Source organism: Cucumis melo, chromosome 7 (genome assembly GCF_025177605.1).
Source record: "Cucumis melo cultivar AY chromosome 7, USDA_Cmelo_AY_1.0, whole genome shotgun sequence".
NCBI lineage: Eukaryota > Viridiplantae > Streptophyta > Magnoliopsida > Cucurbitales > Cucurbitaceae > Cucumis > Cucumis melo.
In genome coordinates this window covers 16,167,388-16,190,855 of record NC_066863.1, presented here as the reverse complement: position 1 = coordinate 16,190,855, position 23,468 = coordinate 16,167,388, and the positions used below count along the sequence as shown (strand labels likewise).

Below are 23,468 nucleotides of genomic sequence, written 5' to 3'. Positions count from 1 at the left end.
ATGGAAGTAGTTAAATACCCCTCAAATCGAAAGCAAACAAACATAATCATGACCATCCAAACACCCAAAAGAGAAAAAGAAGGATGTTAGTGTTGCTATGGAAAAAGTTTTAGAGATTTTTTCATTGAAGAAACGAAGTTGTCCCTCAGAACGTTAATCCATCCATTAGCCGTTAAGGGTTATTGGAAGATGAATGTCAACATTACTTACTCAAGACTGGTTGCCCCCTGTTCGTTAGCTGATTGGATTGTTCATTATTGGAATACTCATCCTTTTAGAGACAAATACATCTCAATATCTACTGCTTGGTCAATCAAACCCTTAGAAACTGAAGCTATTTTAATGATTTCAACCCTTAGAAACTAAATATATATTTGGTTTTTTGAGATAGGTGCAAACCCCTTCACAGAGGTGGATTCAAGATTAAATCAAATTGCTTTTAAATTGTGAGATATCAAACTGATTAGAGTTTTATTATTATTATTATTACTACTACTACTCTTACGTTGTTCTCTTTCTTCATTTTTTGACAAATGTTTTACACTTTTGTAAAATTTTTGGAAAGGAAAATAAAACTACTCATACTTTAGAAGTTAGAACCCGTTGATTTCTTCTTGGAGAGGTTTCTTTCCTTCCTCTCTATTATCTTTCATGTTCGAGAGAGATTGATATTTGATGTTTAGTTGTTCTTTTATAAACTTTCGTTTGAAAAAAGAATGAACAAAACTTGAAAGAAAGAAGTATATGTCATTCTCAACTACTTAAATATATTTATGTTAGCTTAGAAGTATATGTCATTCTCAACTACTTAAATATATTTATGTTAGCTTCTCAAAAGGCTTTATAGCTTAGAATGTAGTCCAACAACTACGACCTCTATACCGAAGTTCATCAAATTACAAGATATTTGAAACTATGAATTGAAGATGAAATGGGTAGACACAATTTGTGAGGAGAGGTAATATATAATTAAATTTGCCTTCAATTATCAATTTAAGCTTTTAGGTGAATTGACAGTTCAATATGGTATTAGAGCAGATGGTTCAGGGTGGTCTTGTGTTCATGTTCAAGCCCCTGCATTGTCTCTTTTTTAATACATTGTTTCCACGTTGATAAGAGGTTAACCAATAAAGAAAAAACTAGAATGTTCATAGATAACACATCTTTATTATAAACATGTGTTTGGATATGTAATTCAAGCGAGCATGGTATCAAACATTTGGAACTTGGAAGACCCACTGCCCTGATTATCAAGTAGAAAGTAAACAGCAAGGGAAGGCACATCACAGAATTAGTTTAGGCCCCCTAAAACATGTATCATCTCCTCACAAAGGAATTTGACTTAAAGCTTTAAAACTTTCATTTTGAGATAGAAATGATAATCTTGTATTTTGGTTGAAAGAGTTCAAAGGCATCTGGCTTCAATTTCCTCGAGGGTCAGTCCCTTTGTCTCTGGTACAATGAAGAATATAAAGACGAGAGACAGAATAGCTACCAACCCAAATATGAAAAAAAGGATCCCCGCTCCAAGCAATTCCTGCAATCAGAAGTAAATTTTTATTTTCTTACTTGAACCATCAAAATACCTTATTCAATGTCTAATAAACAGCATATGACAGGAACTACAATTCCAAGATAAAATAAAGTTGTCATCATAATCTTATTTTTTTATTCAAGAAACCAGCCAAACATCAGAGTGAGTGAAAGGGGCTACAGGATCAGATTCAATATGGGGGGGTGACAACATTTTGAGGGGAGACTGTTAGGATACCTCCTAACAAGAACACAAACAACAAACGAAAACACTTAAAGATAGAAACATATATTGCAAAATCAAAAATGAAACTACAGTATGCCAATAGCAAATAATAGAGGACTGACAATCCTCTCCCAAATTCCCCAAAGGAGACCCCACAGGAAACCCCACAAAGTTCTTCATACCTTTTCCCTCAACTCACTCCCTCTATTTATAACTAAGAGCCCTAACAAATTTACTATCTAATTACTAATATGCCCCTTCTAATAACCATACTAATATTCTCCTAATAATCCTATTATTTTCCAGACTAGGAGCCTTAAAGAGACCTGATTAAAATGTGCTTGAGGAGACAAAGAGGTTGCAAAATTTTGAGGAGCGTGACACTCAAGGTTAAGGCGGTTGTAACAAAGGCAGTGTGCCAAAGTTCGGCACATATCTGGCATTTTGGATGGTTACTAGAGGTGTAATAGAAGAGGTGGACGTATGATGGGAACCAGAGTTTGAAGAACTTTACGAATATTATTGATAGTAATCAAGATAGGATTCTTGTTACTATATCAACATAGTATGAAATGAATTGAGAGTATCTCAATTCATGAACTAGGGCATCACTGTTATCCTTTCTTTCAAGGATGAAATAGAGAACTATCACAATTCAAAAATCTTAATTAACTTTCCCTCTCAAAATAAAAGATTATTTATAATGCTTCTAACTAACTACTTCTTCATCACTTCCGTGCTTTCCCTCATTTTCGCACATGTCTACTTTCTTTTTCCTTCTGCTATATTGGTGAATAATAGGTCTATCAACGTATTTACTAAGTTTGAGTAACAATAGACATTGGAAGAGTTTAGGGATAGGGTGGGTAGAGTTATCACAGCATGTGTGTCATCTTCATCAGTGGCACCTGACATTAATGCCATAATTGAGAAAAAAGGAAAAAACGAGCCTACAACTGTGATACCATAATATAAAAGAGAAGGAAAAAAATTCTAAAAATAGGATCATCTCTACAGAGAGCATTCAACACTGAAGATAACAGAAAACAAAAAAAATCCCAAATCCAGAGGAAATAAAGAGAATTTAGTAAAATAAATCAAGGAAAATATTGTTCTAACAATATTTAAGTAGATTCTTTAAGTGGTAAAACACGATATTCTTTATAAGAGATGAACGATGTATTAGAGAAGGGGAAATAAGCTGAAGGCTGGGGGAGAAATCTGCCCAAAAAACTGCAAAAGTAAGTCCTCCTTCAGTTCATAATTATGAGAAAGTTGTAGTTGCAAAAGAATTGTTTATAATTTGAACATCACCAAGAGATTGTATGGCATCATCATTATCATTTTTTGAAAGCAGTTGTTCTAGTCATGGGACAACCTCGTGACCCAGCACTTGTCCCAAAGACATTTGTCATTGATGAATGTGTACAGTTGTAACTTGTAATCAGTGAGACCCCAATTATTCATCAATACAAAAGGAAGGGTAAGAAAGTAATTACACATGGGACAGAGCTAGGAAAGAGAAATGAAGAAAAGAATGATGCTGGTTCAGCCCACGGATGATGAGGTAAATATAATAATTTTAGGGACTTGTGAGGTAGGTTTTATATAGGAAAAGACTGCTGTCTTTTAGGGAGGAGCCGTCCGCCATATCATAAGGCTGGGCTATTTTGGTGTGTATTTTCTTGCAGTTTCTTTGTTATTCTCTTAGTATTTTCTTGTATGAACCTTGAAGTTTATTGAATATAAGTAAATCACAGAGTGCTGCCTCTGTTTCTACTATTTTGTTGGGATTATTGCCATCTTTTAAGGGAGAAATCCTAACATAATCATTGGATAAAGTTCAACTCACAATTAATCATCAAATGTAAAATGGTAACGGCACATTCTATGTACCTTTTTGAAATTTTGTTGGTTCAACTCTGAGATTAAATATATCTGGATTATACTGATTCTATAATTGTAAGTTTGCTCCAAAATTATGCCTACCATTTTGGACTGTAAATTTTTAGTATTCGATATACTGGCGTACCTTTAGTGGAGAAAATGCAAATGTCACAAGAGCATTTGCTCCAAAATTCACAAGCACTGCTATACTGAGCCCTCGACCTCTGAGCCGCAATGGAAAAACCTCAGAAATCATTAACCAACCAATGGGACCAAAAGATAACTGCAAAAAAGTTTACTTAGTTCAACTCAAACTCCTATATTTAGAGGAAAAAGAGAACTTATTAAACAACGGCCATTCAGAATCTTAGGTATCCATGCAATAAAACATTTATCTGCAGTTTGAACAAACCTCGTTTGAGAAGCGTTCATGCAAAGAATAGAACATTTGCTTATATTTTGGTCCTCATCTAAGAAGCGTAAACTACTTTGGGATGCTAGCATTGAAACAAAGGTTGAATATAGCAACAATATTTCCACATGCTTCCGGAGTGGCATTGCCAGAACTTTAGGCTATTGGGGGCAAAAGTTCATATAAAGACTAAATAAAAGCCCATAAAACTCTGCCATGTGATTAGCAATAACTGTAATTTCTTTTTCTTTTATTTAAATAAAAAAATAATAAACTTTTAACAAATGTGAGTGACTGACTCATGGGATAATGAAGAGATGGCTCCATAATCAACGAAATGTTTCTTATCCAAAAGAAAGAACTTGCAAATATATACACTACGAAAACAAGTGAGTCCAACCACAATTACAAGGGAAAAAGAACTCATATCGTCCTCATCACATCCGAATAAGAGCAACACTAAAATCAGAGATAGAGTACTATATGTCATGCTGGCATGATTACATTGCATGCACAAAAGCATTCCAGTTAAGATAAACATCTTGAACTGGATAATCTGAAAAAAATTTGGAAAAAGAGCACCAAAAGGAAGCTTTGACTCTAGCAATATCAAAACGGTCAAACCATTGAAGTGACTTGTCTTGGAAGATGTGTTGGTTTCTTTCGGACTAAATCTCTGAGAGAATAGTTGAACACTTTTTTTCTCTTGTTTAAAGTTAAACAAAAAAAAAGGGTCAATTTTTCTACTTTAGGTATTAGTATTGATTGTATACCATTTATGAAATCCCGAATTTGTCTCTTCGGAAGGAGTTGCTTTTATCTCCTTGCCTCTTCTATCACCCCGTTTATCTTTTATCGAATGAAATTCTTGTCTCTTACTAAAAAAAAAACTTATTGTCCTTTATTAAAGAACTAAAAAGAAAAATATGTTTGGAGAGTTTTCATTTGGTCATTATGTTTCAAAATATTAAGACTTTTACCAATAAACTTCGATTTTAATTTCCATTTAGTTCCTGGGTTTTACAATATTACCTTTTTACCCTTCTGTTTTAAGTTTTGTTTCTATCATTTGGTTCTTAGACTTAAAGATTTGCACTTTTACCCTTCACTTATATCATTAAGTTTTGAGTTTTGCTTCTTTCATTTGGTCCTTAGGTCCCGGCCCTTGATTTTTTTCTCTAAATACTCTTTTTAGTCCTTTGTGTTATGGTTTATAAATTTATTTAAAAGAATTAAGAGAAATTTTCATAAATATAACAAACCAATAAAATATGTGCAACAAAATGAAAAAGCTCATGAAGGTGGTTATTTTTTCAAAGATTCCAAGTTTGCCCTTCCTTTTCATCGTCTTTCTTCTCTTCCTCTTCTACAATTTTTTTTGTTTCCATTGTCTTTCTTCTCTTCTTCTTCTTCTCTTCTTTCTTTTCCAAACTATTATTTGGTTCAAGATCGTGTACCAAATATAAAAGATCTATTTTTTATTTTTTTTCAAATTGTTATTTGGTTGCTCAAGATCGTGTACGAAACAGATCTTGAAAAAACGTCATTTAGATCATGTACCAAAAATATTCAAATTTAAACGATCGTATACCAAAGAATCTTAACGATCGTTTTGGCTAAAATACAAATGATCGTGTACAAAAAGAATCTTGAAAAAAATCTAAACGATCGTCTAGTCAAATTTAAACGATCACGTACCAAATAATCTTGAAAAAAAATCGTTTGGATTTGGCTACCCAAATCTAAATGAAATCTAAACGACCATGTATCAAATCTAAACGATCGTGTACACAATATATTAGGTGTGTTATTGACGACAGGGCATTTTTGGTATTTTCCATTGTAGGCCCGTAGGTTTTTTCAGTTTTCGAAATTGTTCTCAATATTTTACTGCTTTGTTATATTTTTAAGCCCCCAAGAATTAAATTAGTTTTCGTGAAATTTTCATCACCACTAACAAGAAGAACTTCACATAATAATTATTTAAAATTGATCAACGAAAAAGACCAAAGTGAGTGTAAGGGAAAATTAGTGGTAAAATGTAAAATATTCAAACCTAGCATCTAGGAAAGCTAAACTCAAAATGCAAGGATGAAAATGTAATCTTTTTTAACTTATGGACCAATTGAAAATTAAACTCAAAATTGGTATAAAGGTTTAACATTTTAGAACTTAGGGTCCAAATGAAAACTAGGCTCAAGATCCTGGTACCATAAGGAATTTTTCCCAAAAGACAAAAACTAATTTTTAATCACTAAACAACACCGTCGGCCCATCATTTCAACATAAGAAAACAGAAGAAGAATGGTAGAAACCAACACAGCGGAGCATAACTTGAGCATATTGTCAAGCCGCATACATGAGAAAACAAAAGGAAAATCCGAAATACCTGGTAACTACCAACATATAGCAAGAGCGCAACTACAGCAACAGCAGGCACATTACCCAGGAAAAGGTAATACGATCCCAAGAGGAACAAAGAAATCACCTGTCACATGAATACAGTGTATAAATAAAAGGACAGGATAATGATCTTGTGAAGTCAAGAGGCATTTTTTTGAAAAGAGCTGCTATTTGTACTTCAAAACAATTGATATGCTGTGACAGTAGGATTGACGCCAGAAAGACAAAGGAAAAGAACAAAATAATAGAACTACAATTGGTAGTAGTTTGCGTACAGGGTGATGGTGCCCCATGCATATTATGTTCAAAAGTTTGAATGAGAAAAATCCTAGGAATTTACAAATTAGACTTACAATCCCAAATACACCTCCAAGGAGTAAAGGCCTCCTCCCAAGTCTATCAACAACAAGAACAGCTGCTCCAGTCATCAATAGCTGCAGTTTTAGAAAAATTAGTTCAAAACTTCATGAAATGATCAGGAAACATGGATTCAAGCATTAGGATGAAGAAACTAAGAGAGAACGGAAGCATTTATTCAGTTTAGCAAGACAATTGGACAACACATGCCAACTAGCACAGGAATTACAAGCTAATTCTCATTTCACAGAACTTGTAGGAGTTTGTATTTAAGACAGATTTATGGGCATATCTATGTAACAAATACCTTCAACAAACCAAGTAAAATTGACACCCGGGTCGCATCTGCAGCAGCAGAGAATCCTGCACTCTATCAAATTATGTGACATTAAGACAAGGACATTTTAAGTTAGCACAAAGGGGTAAGACATTTGTAAGCTTCCCGATAACATTTGCTTCGTCGTACTCTTGATTGTCTAGTTTTTTGTTCCAATCCTTCTCTAATAGAGGAAATCTCATTCCCTCTTATAAGATTTACAAAATATGCTTTGTTGCTTTAATATATAAGTAATAAAACAGAGAAAGAGAGAGTAGAGGAAAGATACACAGATTTGCCAAGTACAGCATTAGAAATTTAAAACTCGCTTGTTAAATAAAGGTACCTGAAAGATAGAGGGAGCATAATATAGCACACTTGGTTGACCAGTTATCTGCCAATAGTTGAGGCCAATTCCAAATATAAGCAAACGATAAACAAATTCTGTGCTTGAAAATACTGTACGAATATATAAAATACCTGTTGAAATAATACTAATCCTGCACCAATTATTAGGGCCTTCAAGCACTTTCCCTGAAATATTTCCCCTATTGAGGCCTCCTCTGATTCACCAAGAAAAGAGAGCTCTTCCAAAATTTCATCCACTTCTTCAGAAGCTTTCTCACCAATAACTGCACCCCGTAGCCGGTGCAAGCAGCTTATAGCCTGCTCTTTCAACTCTGCCATATTTCCTTTTCTCTGTATGGCACATAAAAGTAGCCATCTGGGAGATGACGGTAGCCACCACATTCCCACTCCCATGACCGACGCAATTGCAGTGTTGGCGGCATAAATGTAGCGCCAACCGGCAACCACTTCAACTAAAAGACTACCAATGCTGTAACCGAACTACAGAGCATCATTCCATGCATACAGACATTTAGAATGATATACTGAAAATTTGAAATACAGCAGACAAGATAGAGAAGCAAAAAAAAAAAAAAAAAAAAAAAAAAAAAATCCAATACAGATATTTTGACCAGCTATGAGGCCTCCAATAGTCAGCCCTTACGTTAGGGAGGCATGAGAAGGGCCCGTTGGTTAGCAAGCTCTTTTCTATTAAAATGATAGTTGGTATGTTAGTTGTGTTTGGTTATGAAAAGGGAACAACGTATTGGCATGTGATATTTTTGTGGTAAACTTTGGTAAGGGAGAGTGCAGTCCTTTTGATTCGGCTAAAAATCCTTGTATTCTCTTTTGGTATCTCATATTTTGAAATAGACCTGCTTTCTACACAAGATACAACACATCTTCATTTGATGGATTCACCAGATTAAGAAAAGAAAGCAGAATGAAAGAAACTTATATTAAAGTAATTAAAGAACAGGATAAGATAGAAGCACTTACAACCATTCCAAGTACTATAAAAAACTCTTTGAGAGAGATCATTTGTCCACGAATCTTGCTGGGGGAAGTTTCAGCAATATACATTGGCGCTGCATGCATTGCCTAGAAGACAAAATACTGAAATTAAATGCTCAGAGTACAAACAGAGTGATCGTATAATAAAATTTATTACAACTTTATAAGGTCCATCGTTAACTCAACATTTTGGGAGTAAAAAAATAAATACCAGATAAATCTCACTAGTTGCTCGACATCAAAGAAGCCATACACATATAATTCTTCTATCCTTGGTAACTTATCATCTTAATCAACATATCGTAGGTTGTGTGCATATTTTCATGTAAACATAAATCAAGACTGGAAATATTGACAAAAGCATAACATCAATAATTAGAAAAAGAAAAACATTAAGTGTGGTACCAATCCAATTCCTGTTCCAGATATGAAGCGGCCAATTATCAAAATAGCAAAGTTAGGAGCAAGTCCTGTTATGATAGCTCCAACGAGATACATTAAAGCTGACAGAATAAGCTCCCTTCTTCTCCCTTTCATGAAAATTCAGTATTAAACTAATCAGAGAATGAGACAAAAATACCAATTACCATTTTCTGCTTCATATTTTAAGATAACCAACCTAGAAAATCAGCAACATTAAAAGCCAAGACAGAGCCAATCAAGGCACCATATAAGGAGCCGCTAGTCTGCAAAATTCAGCACCAAAACTTGAACAAACCAATAACACTATCATTCTATCCATGAATATAGGCTCGTAATTTCATTTTTAGACTCACTACAAGACCAACTTCCACAGAAGATAAGTTGTACCATGATATTCCACTCGATGATGCTGACTGCAAGGAAAGAAAACAGAAATGAACCACAATAAGATGAGAAGAAACTGAAGCAAATTTTACAGAAAGGGGCAGTTGCATAACTCTGGATGTCGAAATCAGAAAGAATAAATGATCTCTCTGAATTTTAATTGCTCTATTTTAGGCACCAGCTAATTCCTCTCTACCAATTTAAATTACTTTCAATCTAGCCAAGTACAGGTTCAACAAAGATTCATCTCATTAGTCTTCTAGAAATTGATACTCTCTTACTCTATAACTCAGTAATGAATTTCTTAGATCACCAATTCACTCAAAAGTTTAAGCTAGTGGTTGAAGGTAAATTTAATTATATATCATCCCTACCCCACCCCACTCCCATTTAGGGGCTTGAAATATTTATATTGAAAGTAGAGACAAAGAACACACAAATTTACATGAAAATCTTAGTACAGGAAGAAAAACCACGGTGCTGAAGATCTTATTATTTTCTAATGATTCATAAAGGTACAAAGGGGGAAAATTTATAGTCAAGACGAGCCTAATCAAAAGAATAAAAAATTAGGGCAAAGTAAATCTTAACTACCCACGAAATATCATCATAACCTAAGCCAAATTATTTCTAACACTCCCCCTCAAGTTGGGACGTAAATGTCATAAAGACCCAACTTGCTAACACACAAATCAAATTTTGTCTGAGTCCCTTTGTGAGGATATCAACAATCTGTTGGCACGAGAGTATCTAAGGAATGCAGATGTTACCATAGTCAAGCTTCTCTTTGATAAAGTGTTTGTCAATCTCCACATGTTTAGTTCTGTCATGTTAGACCGGGTTATTGGCAACGCTAATGGCTGCCTTGTTATCGCAGAATAGCTTCATAGGCACCTCCAAGTCTTGACAAAGATTAGACAACATCTTCTGAAGCCAGATTTCCTCACAGATCCCCAAACTCATAGGCTTGTATTCGGCTTTAGCGTTGCTTCTAGCCACAGCTTCTTGCTTCTTACTTCTCCAAGTAACAAGATTGCCCTACACAAAAGTATAGTATCTTGAGGTAGACTTTCTATCAACAATAGATCCAGCCTAGTAAGAATTAGTATAAGCTTCAACAAATCTTTTGTCAGTCTTCCTGAATCTCGGACCTTTACCAATAGTTCTTTTAAATAGCTCAGAATCCAGTTAACCACTTCCATGTGGTCCTCATAAGGTGCCTACATGAACTGATTGACAATGCTCACAACATAGGAAATGTCAGGCCTAGTATGAGATAAGTAAATCAGCTTTTCCATCAGAGGCTGATATTTTTCTTTATCAACAGGAACCCTGTCACCTGAATTTCCAAGTTTGGCATTGAACTCAATGGGTGTAACAGCAGGACGACATCTTAGTATACCTGTCTCAGCAAATAAATCAAGGGTGTACTTTCTTTGTGACACTAAGATGCCTTCTCTGGATCTAGCTCCATTCCAAGAAAATACTTCAAATTTCCCAAGTCCTTGATTTCAAACTCAAACCCCATCTTCTTATTTAGCTGAACGATCTCATCGGTATCATATCCAGTAAGCACAATGTCATCGACATAGACAATCAATACTGCAATTTTCCTTGCCTTGGAGACTTTAGTGAACAAGGTATGATCAAAGTGCCCCCGATTGTACCCCTGAGACTTGATGAAAGTGGCAAATTTGTCAAACCATACTCTTGGTGATTGTTTCAACCCATGTAAGGATTTCTAAAGCTTGCAAACTTGATTATTGAATTGCTGCAATCTGTTTTCGAAGCCCCCTAGTTGCTGTTGAGCTATTCTTGAAGAAGAAGAGGAAGCTTGAACGTTAGGGTCGGAATGTGTCGTAGATTCACCAACCTCATGTTGAGTGAATTTTAGGATTCCTAACATCGGAATGATAACTAAGGTCAATGGGTGGGAAGGCATACAGATTTGACTGCAGAAGTGGTGGTGGCTGGCTGGAATTAGGTGGTAGAACATGAAGCGGGGCATCAGGAGCAGTCTAGGCCGAGATGAAGAAGAGGGTTGCACAGAAGGGATGGTCGGTGCTATCTGAGCAGGATGGGCTAGCGTGTGGAGGACCGGCGACGATGCGTGGGTGGTGCATTACGATGCATGGGAGGTGTTTGGCAACACGAACGATGGCAGAATCGACGGAATTACGTTGGCCGGCGTTATCTGAAGGGTTTAAGGAACAGTTCGTCCATGGCAGCGCTGATCCGAGCATCGGCGGCAACGGCACTAATATCGGCAGTTGTCTTCTATGTTTGATTTCCATCACAAGTTGTCTTGTCTGGGGTTTGATCAATGTCTTGCTCTGATACCACATTGAAAGTAGAGACAAAAAACACACAAATTTACGTGGAAACCCTAGTACAGGGAGAAAAACCACGGTGTTGAAAATCTTATTATTTTCTAATGATTCATGAAGATACAAAGAGGGGAAATTTATAGGCAACGCGAGCCTAATTAAAAGAATAAAAAATTAGGCAAAGTAAATTTTAACCATTCATGGGCTTTCATCATGACCTAAGCTCATTATTTCTAACAATTTGTAAGGCCCAACAAGTGGAAACCAATTTTAATTGGGGAAGGAACAATAATGCAGGCTTGAACACAAGATCTCCTTGGACCACCTACTCTAGTACCATCTTAAATCACCAATTCACCCAAAAACTTAAGCTAGTGATTGAAGGCAAATTTAATTATATATCACTAACAGTATTTGCATTGCAAGCCTCATTGAAGAGGAGAGAATGGAAGAAATTAGATAACTTAAAACATATTCTTTCAACCCTACACATTATAAGAAGGATAATTGAACATAACAGTCTGGAATCTCCAAAATAAACCTAACCAGAGACATTGTAACTTCTTATCACCATCAACTTTATAAGAAGGAGAACCACAAAGTTCTTTTTGCAACAAGTTTTACAGCAATCATAAAATTGCCGTAGTAGCACAACAAATAGGATGTTGTCTACAACATAATAAAAATTATACCTGTAAAGAAATGGTGGCACAGGATGTTGCACCAATATCATAGCCATAAAGTAATCCTCCAAGCGCTGGAAATAGAAATCTGAAATTATAAATGGGAAACCCCTCATAAAGTGTACTTTTTAATCGTTTCATTTTACTTGTGATGATGCCACAGTTCATTGCACATCTTTTGGATGGGAAACAATAATTTCATTAAGAATGAGAAAGTACAAAGTATCCAGGCAAAAGAAAGTACAAATTCTACCTGACGTTGAGTTAGTGGCAAATGAAGAAAGGATTGTATTTTCTATTTCATATGAAAGGAAAATTTTTGAGCAAGATACTACTACATCAATAAAGAGCTATATTTCTAGAGATTTAAGAAGACAATCGGAAGAAAGAGAAGATATGTGCAACAAAGAAAAGTTGTAAACTCAGACCCCTCTCAAATAATTAAGCATGGTACTGTTGTTTGTGAAACAATGACAATTATGAACTCACGATCAATTGCAATACCACAAGACTTATTTCAAGAGAGCTAATATTATAATTAAATCTACCTAAAACTAAGATCATTGAGTAGTGGCATCAAAACAACTCCATGAAAGAAGAGGATAAGTGCAAAGGCGTGGTGTTGAAATTGCTGTCAATGGAAGTCATCAAGAACTTTCTTCCATTCATTGTTGTGTTCTTACTCCTATATCCAAAATCTCAACTATAATGACCGAGATTATGCCAATAAACTGTTAACAGGGTGTTTGGCCCAAGGATTTGGGAAGTATGGAGTTCAGGGATGTGAAGTTGTGAACTTTATTTTCTGTTTAGCCCCAGATGTTTGCGGGCCCCACTTCTCAAAAGCATCAATTTTATACTTTGTAAACTCCTTACATTCTGGGTCACATGAGTTCATAACTCCCTAGACTTCATAACTCTGGGGTTTACACCTCCACTCCTTGCCCGTAACACCCGTTTAAGTTATAGTTGAGGTGAACATGGAGATGGTTAAGATTCAAGAACAAGAGCTTGTCATTCATGGGCATCTTTTAAGGAAGTAAAGTTTTAATTGAGTCAAGGGTGATCATTCAAAAGATCAGCAATATAAAACCTAATCCAAAATGTTACAAAGAGCCTATTTAACTAGTGTGGAAGGTTCTTTTAATGCCATCAAGGTAGAGAAACTATTAAGCGATGAAGACATGGTAGTGGCTTAGATCATAAAACAAAGGTATAGCTCTTTTTCAATCTCAATTTTGTTCAATGAAAGAAAAATATTGGACCTAGAGAGTTATATTGATTAATATGCTTGACTATTGGGATCAATAATTCCCTGATTTTCACTTTAATGACAAGCCCAAACTTTGGCTATAAATGATGATAAATGCATTAGACCAAATACCATTTATATGCATACTTAGTAGAAGGGTAGTTATTTCAGCATACAGAAGATGGGTTAATTCACGGAGTCTGTCGAGAATAAGCCATAGAGTCCGAAATGGATCCGCAGAAAGGTGCTCCAGTTGCATCATGTACAGTAATTTGATTGTTTCTACTCGTTAAAGCAACTAATAAAAAATTGAGACATGTGAAATCCATTCTCAAAATCAACTAGCCGATATAATTAGCACAGGGTGGAACAGAAGGTCAATAATTGAGAGTTAGTGATGTCAACACCAACAGCAAGCATACAAACGAAATGAAAGGAGGAAAAAATTCACTTGAGAAACTTACGGTAATATTGCAGCTCTGGCAGAAAAATTCTCTGAGTTTTTGAACTCAACAGGAACTAACGGTTCCTCAACATTGTCAATCTCACCAGATGACTGTCCTACCTGGAGGAAGGAAGCAGTGGTAATTACTAACACCATAGTAATCAGTGAGAAAGAAAAATGTAAATGCTTGGAATCAAAGGCATAAAAGTTTGTATCATTGCTGCTTGTTAATTCTATAGTTCAACACTTTACTGAATGCTCTCTGTGTACTTGAGCGTTTGACTCTATATTGGGATGGAACACAAGGTTGTCGAAGATTACACAGCACAAAACAACAACAAAAAAAAATAATAATAATTCATGCATTGTTTGTATGGCAAGGCAAGAAATATATGTAATGCATTGACAGAGTTCCTTTTATAAAAAGTATTTCAATTAGAAAAAGTTCCCTGTGTTCTGCTGAGCTATCGCACATATCCCATCGGATAAAATTCCGAAGTCTCTTTACATTCTTCACCAACTGATACTCCTATTCCAAACGAAAGAAAGACGAACAAAAAAAAAACAAAAAACAAAAACACCCATTTATGTTCGAACACTTAACACTTCCATATAAACAACCATCTGATAAGTTGAAGAAAACGATAAAAGCGACAAGTTTTTTCGCGATCTTCTCCTGGTAGAAAACCCATTACCTACCCCGGTTCAAAAATTCAAAATTCAATTTTCAACTTCTTCCTCCAGCGAAGTAGTTATGCTGAAATTCGCACTTTACAAGCAAAGTGGACGCTATTACGTCCGTTTAAAAAATGTCAAAGAAGTACGAATCTCAGATTAAGTAAGAGAAGAAAACCTTTCCGAGAGAAGATAGAACTGGGTGCCGATGATCGTATGCCATTGCTCTTGCTCCACTTCAGCTACTGAGCAGCGTAACAACTACTCGCAAGTCACATCCAAGAAAGAAGGCCTTCTGAATTTCAGAACAATTTTCGGAAAGGAAATGGAGACGATGATAGCGAACACTAGAAGGACATACCAGCGGATGTGACGTGGCTCTCCGGCTATTACTAATAATATATTCTCAATTTTTGTTAGGCACTACGGTAGTTGACCGTTCTTTTAAGTTAGTTTGATTTTCTTAAGTCAAAATATCAAAGGGGTGTTACCCGTCGGTACGTCGTAGTTTTTCTCGCGATTTTCGTTCCGTTATCCTCTCATTATCTTTCCTTTTTTTCTGATTATCTCCCTTTTACCGATCTCTTCTCCTTTCCTCTTGAAATTCATTTACATCTCCTTCGTCCCCTTTCGAAGGATATGTTCGTGTTGTTCGTGCTCCATTTTTTGCCCTATTCTTCCTGAAACCCTTCTTATTCTCTTTGTTTCGTTGATCGGTCGCCACCAACGTGCCTGATCTCTGAAACGTTTCTCATTCTCTCTCCATATTTCCATACCTTTCGTCTGACGAAGAAACCCTTGTCGCTCCCCACTCTTGCCGGTCCTAGAACGAGTTTACTACATGTTTTTTATACCGAACAACCATTTTATCGTAGATGCTACACTAAATCGGTGAAAGGAATTCAAGTACGGGCATGGCGGAGCACGATAAGGGTTCTCGGTGTGCACCAAAGGTATGGTCAGCCTATGATGAGTATTGTGGTGGTGATTCTGATTGTTTTTTGCAATTTTACAATATTATTTTCGGTCCAATATTCATTCCTGTTCGCAGTTATGAGTTTAATTTAGGGCTTCTATTCAATTTTTGTTTAATGCCTCCTCTGTGAAGTTGATTAATCATCCGCGCTCTCTGTTTTTCACATGTATTCCGAATTTGTTGTATCTTTCGCACTCTTTGTCATTCACATGTATTCCGAATTTGTTTACTCATCCTCACTCTCTGTTTTTCACATGTATTCCTTTGTTTTCTGTCCATATGTGATCATAACTTGTTTTGCCTCCTAATGTGATAAATTTTGTTGGAATTATGTATCTTGAACATGTTTTGATTTGTTTTAGAACATCTTTCATTTCAATTGTTGTATTCAATTGCTCTTAGATCCTCAATTGTATCTATTCCTGTAGCCTATGTAAAAAAAATGTCATGCCTACTGTGTACTTCTGTTGGACCTGCTACTTGCTTGAAGTTTGACTGCATTTATGAAACCCCCTTTTTTATGGGATTCTTGTTGGACTTAATTATTGCTGGCTGATACTCCTTTTACTATATAATGGAGCCTTCCTCCTTCCATTCCATGTTCGACTATCTTTCCCTTTTGGTATACTTCCATTTGTCTTTGGTATGTTCATCAAATTCCTTTGGTCTACTTGCATTCCATTACATTTGCCACTTTACCTACTGTTTTGAATATTTGAATGTAACATGTTTGCCACTTTACCCACTGTTTTCAATATTTCTTTTGTCTACTTTCATTTCCATTACGTTTGCCACCTTACCTACTGTTTTCTTTGGTCTACTTGCATTCCATTCTTTGTTCTTTGGTATGTTCATCATGTTTGAATGTAACATTTCCAACGACACTTGATATATGTCTCCTATGCTAAAAGATATATTCAATTCAGCCCCTGTGTTTTGCCTTCTTTGTCTCTGTCTGTAATTTACAAAACACTGATTTTGTATTTTGTAAATTTGTTTGCTTCTTATTTCGAATGACCCCTTGCAACCAAAAATGCTCCATTATTTGATTCTGTAAATTTGTATGTTCTTCAAAATTTTCACACTTAATTGTTAATTGTACAAACAAGTATGCTTGTTCTACTCTTTTCTCCCCATGGTTTTTTTCCTCATGCACTGTCACAAGTGATGCTTGATGTTTTCAATGCTCCATGTTTGTTTGCGTACTATGCTGTCACACGGATCATTGTTTTCTGAATGTCTCCATGAAACACATTAGAACGATCTCTATTTTATGTCTCTCTTTGGTTGCTTCTGTTTTACATATGATGTTATCAAGTCCACCACACAAAATGGTACCGCAAATGCGTTTTTCTTGAATGTCTTTGCGGGAATCAAATTAACTCTGAGGCTACCTTCTTTTACATACATTATGTACTCACACTTTGATTTTTTGAACGGTTCCATGGATTTGTGAAGTTCCATTTGTGGTTGAGGTATGTTTCATTTTCGTTTTTTCCTTAATTTTTTTTACAATACGTTATCTTTATCGGCACACATATGTAATGAGAAGCTCATTTTTTTGTCTATATCTTCAGGTTGTAAAGGTTTAAGCATTCGTAAACGAGATACTACGGCTATAAAACTCCTTCATTTACGAAGTCGATGTATATGTCGTCTACTTAGTTGTTTTTGTAATTAATTCTTTTCTTTCGTTATAATTTATTTATGTTATATGAAATGCTTCGAACTGTAGCGTGTAAATTGTATTATTCTTACAAAGTTGTTTTAACTTAATAATAATTTTCCTTCTCAAACTCAAACCCTTCGCTCACTTCACTCTTTTGGTAGTTTTTTGAAATTTGAAACTTGGTAATTAAATTCTAGTATTTTTCTAGTGCTTTTTTGCTAATTACCCTATTACTAATCATCTATTCAACTTTGTTAATTTGTGCATACTTGTATGAGAATCTTGAGATGGAAATGGAATATATTCTAACCTTAGAAATGATTATATGAAGATTTTTTTATGAAAAATAGTATATTTAAAAGGTTAAATATTGTTAAATCAAAATATCGCCTTACCATTAGCTTATGCTCGAAATGAACAACAAACACATATTTCATTTGCCAAAAAATAACTTATCTAATTATAACTAAAAAGTATACATGGTTCCCATATAAATATATTCTAACCATGAACTTGAAAGACTAAGGAGGGAGGAAAAAATAGATTGGTTTTTTTCTTTCTTTTTTGGGTTAAATTTCGATGTTAAAAATATTACTAAAAAAATACAATTTATTAAATCAACGTAAATATTTTATCAATTTTTATTTATTTATGACTATTTCTTTGTACTTTTAAACATTTTTATATAATTAGATTTGGTTGTACAAATATATGATTTAGTATACAATGAATTTATGTACGAATTCCTTTGTTTGTACAATTATAGTTGGTAATTAATTAACGTGAATATACTTATGACTAAAAATAAAGAAAATGTAATTACATCAATGAGAAAAATTATGAACAAAAAAACATTTTACAATATAACGAAATGGATCAAATTATAGTAAAAATTGAAACCAAATTAACAAAGTTAGTGACAATAATTAATAAAATATAAAATTTATGTTAAATTTGAACATATTTCCAACACTTATAAATTAATTTCAAGTATGTCATTATGCTAATAGCATTCGAATGTAACGCGTTCTTAGGATTCTTTTTTAACAGGGTGTAAATCTAGTATTTAGAATAGACGAACACGAGTTTGCGTCTCTTCTAAATGCGTTTGTAACATCCCAACGTCAGTTAGTACTAATGTTGGAGCTGTTAAATAACGACACAAAAAGGATAACACACATCCCCCATTACAAAAGGCATACGATTAGACAGTTAGCTTATTTCCGCATGATTCATGGCTCATACGTAGTGTGTCGCTAGAGTACAAGAATGGACTGAAGATGTTTCGCCATTCTCTACCACATACTGAGGACCGTTGCTGGACTAACATCGACAGAAGTCGTCGATGTTGAGGAGATGGTAGCAATGTTCCTCCATATTGTTGCGCACAACGTGAAAAACCGTGTCATTCAACGGGAGTTCATGCGGTCGGGTGAGACAATTTCCCGTCATTTTAACATGGTCTTGTTGGCCGTTATTCGGCTTCATGACGAGCTTTTGAAAAAACCACAACCAGTAAATAGTGATTGCACATATCAAAGATGGAGGTGGTTTGAGGTGCCTATTTCTCTCCAACTACGTACTTCAAACCCAACGACGTTAGGTCTTCCTAATAATCTTTAGTTATGTGTTGCAGAATTGCCTAGGTGCATTAGATGAAACATACATAAAAGTCAACGTTCCAACAAGTGACCGGGCTAGATATAGAACACGCAAAGGAGAGGTGGCCACAAATGTACTTGGCGTGTGTGACACAAAAGGAGATTTTGTTTATGTACTTGCCGGTTGGGAAGGATCAGTTGCGGACTCACGCATTCTCCTTGATGCCATTTCAAGACCTAATGGCCTGAAGGTGTCCAAGGGTAATATCCTACGACATTGTACATATGAATGAAATTATGCAATTAACAGCTACGACATTTTAATCGTGCAATGTGATCACAGGGTATTACTACTTGGTTTATGCGGGTAACCCAAATGCCGATGGTTTTCTAACACCGTACAGAGGCCAACGCTACCACTTGCAGGAATGGCGTGGCGCTGAAAATGCACCTTCAACGTCGAAAGAGTTCTTTAATATGAAGAATTCGTCTACTCGTAATATAATCGAAAGAGCATTCGGTGTCTTGAAGGGTCGATGGGCAATATTGCGGGAAAAGTCATACTACCCTGTAAAAGTCCAAAGTCGCACAATACTCACATGTTGTCTCCTCCACAACCTTATCAATAGAGAGATGACAAACTTTGATATAGAAGACAACATAGATGAGGTTGATTCCACTCACGCGACTACTGCCGCCGATGACATACATTACATAGAGACGTCCAATGAGTGGACTCAATGGAGGGACGACCTTTCAGAAGAAATGTTTACTGTTTGGGAGTTGCGTAACTAGTAGAAAAATTAAATGTTTCCTGTTCATTTTCATACTTAAGTAGTGATTGCACTGGGTCTTATTTTGTCATAGTTTTTGGAATATGATTATTTTGAATGTATTGGTTACGATAGTAAATTAATGCCAGACTGTTTTTCACTAGGAGTTGACTGTACTATGAAACTAATCGTATGTATGTTATCTAATCATAGGAAAATTAATGAAACTAAGATGTTTGCGTTTGACATCTAGCATGACAAGTTCATCGAGTCTACCTAAACACAGTTGGACTAAAGAAGAAGAGGCAGGCCTCGTTGAGTGCCTCGTGGAGTTGGTCAATGCTAGTGGGTGGAGGTCCGACAACGGAACCTTTTGCCCCGAGTACTTAAATCAACTGGCGAGAATGATGGCCTTCAAGATCCCAGGTTGTAATATCCATGCTTCAACGATCGATAGCCGAATCAAATTGATGAAGAGAATGTTCCATGCACTTGCGGAGATGCGTGGCCCAACGTGTAGTGGTTTTGGGTGGAATGATGAACAAAAATGCATCGTCACAGAGAAAGAAGTCTTCGACGATTGGGTCAAGGTGTGTTACTAGTCATTTGAATGGTTACAGTACTATATTTTAATAAATGGACTAACAATTTATTATTGCACTTATATAGAGTCATCCGGTGGCGAAGGGCCTTCTTAATAAGTCGTTTCCCCACTATGACGAGCTGTTGTACGTGTTTGGCAAAGATCGTGCAACAGGAGGCCGGGCCAAGAGTTTTGCAGACGTTGGGTCAAACAATCCTGCTGGGTATGACGCATTTTTCGCTGACGCTGCGCTGGATACAGACTTCCCGCCAATGTACAGTCAGGGATTGAACATATCGCCTGATGATTTGATGGGAACAAGAATCGCTCGGGTCAGTGAGCGTAGGAATGTTTCAAGCGGGTCTAAGCAAAAACGTGCATGACATGTCGCAGATAGTGGGGACATAGTTAGCACTACGATTGAGTACGAAAATGAACAACTGAACCGTATTGCTGAATGGCCTGTCCTACAACGTCAAGACGCAAGCCAAACACGTCAAGAGGTTGTCCGACAGTTGGAGGCCATCCCTGAGCTGACATTGATGGATAGGTGTCGCTTAATGTGTATACTTATGCGTAACGTCGATGACATAAAAGCTTTCCTTGACGTTCCGACAATATGAAGTACCCGTACTGCAGCATCATTCTTCAAGAAAATCGATGATTAGTTTGTTTGTTGTATTTGTATTAATGAAACTTTTCTTACTTCGACTACATGTTCTTCTTCTAACTTCTTATGTCTTATTATGTAACGAACTTGAAATTATGTTGAAGCTAATTGGTTTGTATTTTCATTTCGCTTTCAAATGTAATGGTATCAATTGTTGTATTATCGTATTAATGTAGTGTTTTCGTTGAAGTTCTTTTTTACAATATTTATAAGATGCGTATACGTGGAAATAATTTGGTTTAAATGCACTAATGAATTTATGGATTTACGAATTAATTTTGCACGACATAACATAAGAGAAGAAACAAAATTATTAAATGGGACTCAATATAATTATTTTAGAAAACAAATATTTTGTTACTCACAGAGTACGTAAAAAAAATATTTCAAAACATATATACAGAATTATTTTAGGTTATTCTAATTACATAATTGAATATTGATCATGAATAAAAAATATTAAATTATATATTTTTTATTCTTATATTAACATTCCTTATTTAAAAAAAATAACATTAATCTAATTAACGTAATCTTTGCCCCAAACAAGTTTTATAGTAATACTACACTCATAACTTTTCCCCAAACATATATTATAATAATATTACAATAATAATCATTTCCCCAAACACATATTATTATAACACTACTATAATAATCCCTTTCCCAAACACATACTATCATAACACTACATTTCATATTTCTTCCCCTAAACACATATTATAATAACACTACCAATAATAACTCTTCCCCCAAACACATATTATCATAACACTAGGATTATCATAATCCTTTTCCCCCATAACTCTTTCCTTCCCCAAAACACACCCTAACAATAATAACTTGTATAACTTAGACTGGGTTCTTTTGGTTATAAAATGAGTTTAGTTTACAATGTAACCCTTCTATCTACCATTTTAAATTCGATTTGCAATTTGAAATTTATTTTCTTCTGTCAATTTCCAATATAACTGTCTTCCTCGCTATTATCACAACTTCACGATCTCATTTTCATTATGTCTTCAATTAATCACGATTTTAATCTTATTCTTAGTATTTTTTTTATTACATTTTAGCTCTCCAAACAATTGATAGATGTTAGAGAATTCTTGGAAGTAGAAGTATTATTTGATTGTGTCTAACTACTTAACTTGGCCTAAATTAAGACCTAAATGAGGACATTTTCACGGGAAATTATCCCAAGTAGCACACCTTTAGGTTTAGAGATTTGTAAACAACGCACCATTTTTTAAAGTTCTCACATTGTTTCTTCTCGGCCTGTCTCGACCGAAATCGTCCCCAAGATTATTATATATTTTGGATAGCGTGAAATTGGTGCATGTGTAGGTGAATATAGCAAAATCATCCCCAAGATGTTTTTGTAGTTTGTGACAGAAATATCTCCAATTTCGAAAATATTATGATATTATTTATATCTATATTATAATAAAATGTAAAATGAGGTTGGCTTGCTCAAGAAGTTTCAGAACAAGTTTTCAAGTGTTTTGTTCATCTCTCACACCCACAATTCATACTTTGCCAAAAAAAAATCAAGGAAAATAAGGTAAATATAGCGTTATTATGTTTAAAAATAATATTTTTCTTGTTATTTGCATCTTGACGAGGCCAATAATTGCATTTGCGTCTTCACTTACTTAATCTCACTTCTAAGTCTAAGTCTAAGTCGAAGTATCAAGATGTTAGTTGTGGTTATAGGCTGATGGAAATAGTTTAAGACTTTCGCAAGGAGTACAAGATGGATATTACTTATGAGAGAGCGTGAAGGATCTTAGAAGCTGCATTGTCCACGGTAAGCGGTCCCTTAAAGAATCTTACAATTTTTTAGCTTGGTATAGATAAGCCTTGAAGATTTATAACTGTGGTACTCAATACGAGTTGGAAATCGAGACAGATGACCACTTTAAGTACGTGTATATATAGCCTTTGGGGCTTCCATTAGAGGTTTTCTAATTGCATTCGACCAATAATTGTGGTTGATGCCACAAACTGCTAGGAAAAGTATAAGGGTATCATCCTTATACCTGTGTCAGTCGATGCTAATAAGCAAATATATCCTCTTGCTTTTAAATTGGGGGATAAGAAGAATGACAAATCAAAGATGTGGTTCATGAAAAGGTTGCAATCATCAATCAGAATGGTGAATAGGCTAGTGTTTGTATCTAATCACCACAAGTAGACTAAGAATTACAACAAAATAGTTCACTAATTAAAATCTTAGGACATCTTGAACAACAAATGGACCAAGATCTAAAATAAAATAGTTACCTAATTAAAATCTTAGGTCATCTCGAGCAACAAATAAATCGAGATTTATAACAAAATGATTTAATGATTAAAATTTTGAGTCATCCTGAACAACAAATGGACTGAGATTTAAAACATAATGGTTCATTATTTAAAGTCTCAGGCCATCTCGAAGAATAAATGGATCGAGATTTAAAACAGAATTATTGCCTGATTAAAATCTCAAGCCATCCCGAATAATATATG

General features: G+C 35.2%; 2 protein-coding genes across 4 annotated transcripts; one reads left to right on the top strand and one right to left on the bottom strand.

Moving 5' to 3' along the window:
- Positions 1 to 1,145: 1,145 nt before the first annotated feature.
- On the bottom strand, positions 1,146 to 15,076 carry LOC103495772 (D-xylose-proton symporter-like 2). 3 transcript variants are annotated; one of them, XM_008457435.3, is made up of 14 exons: positions 14,864 to 15,076; positions 14,030 to 14,130; positions 12,323 to 12,401; positions 9,273 to 9,332; positions 9,116 to 9,182; positions 8,902 to 9,026; positions 8,482 to 8,583; positions 7,615 to 7,983; positions 7,481 to 7,528; positions 7,126 to 7,188; positions 6,815 to 6,895; positions 6,448 to 6,546; positions 3,792 to 3,929; positions 1,146 to 1,537 (listed from the first exon to the last, which is right to left on the bottom strand). In XM_008457435.3, exons 1-14 carry the CDS (start codon positions 14,906 to 14,908, stop codon positions 1,406 to 1,408), a joined length of 1,509 nt encoding a protein of 502 aa, XP_008455657.2. In that variant the 5' UTR covers positions 14,909 to 15,076; the 3' UTR covers positions 1,146 to 1,405. The 3 variants fall into 3 exon arrangements, with proteins under 3 accessions (XP_008455657.2, XP_016901793.2, XP_050943664.1); XM_017046304.2 differs by lacking the exon at positions 14,864 to 15,076 and having other exon boundaries at positions 9,307 to 9,332; positions 12,323 to 12,387; positions 14,030 to 14,129; XM_051087707.1 differs by lacking the exon at positions 14,864 to 15,076 and having other exon boundaries at positions 9,307 to 9,332; positions 14,030 to 14,044.
- Positions 15,077 to 18,686: 3,610 nt separating this feature from the next.
- Positions 18,687 to 19,726, top strand: LOC127150389 (protein ALP1-like). Its single transcript, XM_051088096.1, has 3 exons — positions 18,687 to 18,845; positions 18,967 to 19,192; positions 19,275 to 19,726. The coding sequence occupies exons 1-3, from the start codon at positions 18,687 to 18,689 to the stop codon at positions 19,724 to 19,726; spliced, it is 837 nt and encodes a 278-aa protein (XP_050944053.1).
- The last annotated feature ends 3,742 nt before the right edge of the window (positions 19,727 to 23,468 follow it).

Excerpts from the sequence above, each read along its gene's own strand:
- LOC103495772 (XM_008457435.3), bottom strand. The coding sequence starts at position 14,908 with ATGGCATACGATCATCGGCACCCAGTTCTATCTTCTCTCGGAAAG. Across the intron at positions 6,547-6,814 it reads TTGGAGGTGTATTTGGGATT|GTGATTTCTTTGTTCCTCTT; the intron begins GTAAGTCTAATT and ends TTCATGTGACAG. Across the intron at positions 3,930-6,447 it reads TATATGTTGGTAGTTACCAG|TTATCTTTTGGTCCCATTGG; the intron begins GTATTTCGGATT and ends ACTTTTTTGCAG.
- LOC127150389 (XM_051088096.1), top strand. The coding sequence starts at position 18,687 with ATGGTAGCAATGTTCCTCCATATTGTTGCGCACAACGTGAAAAACCGT. Across the intron at positions 18,846-18,966 it reads TTTTGAAAAAACCACAACCA|AATTGCCTAGGTGCATTAGA; the intron begins GTAAATAGTGAT and ends TATGTGTTGCAG. Across the intron at positions 19,193-19,274 it reads TGGCCTGAAGGTGTCCAAGG|GGTATTACTACTTGGTTTAT; the intron begins GTAATATCCTAC and ends ATGTGATCACAG.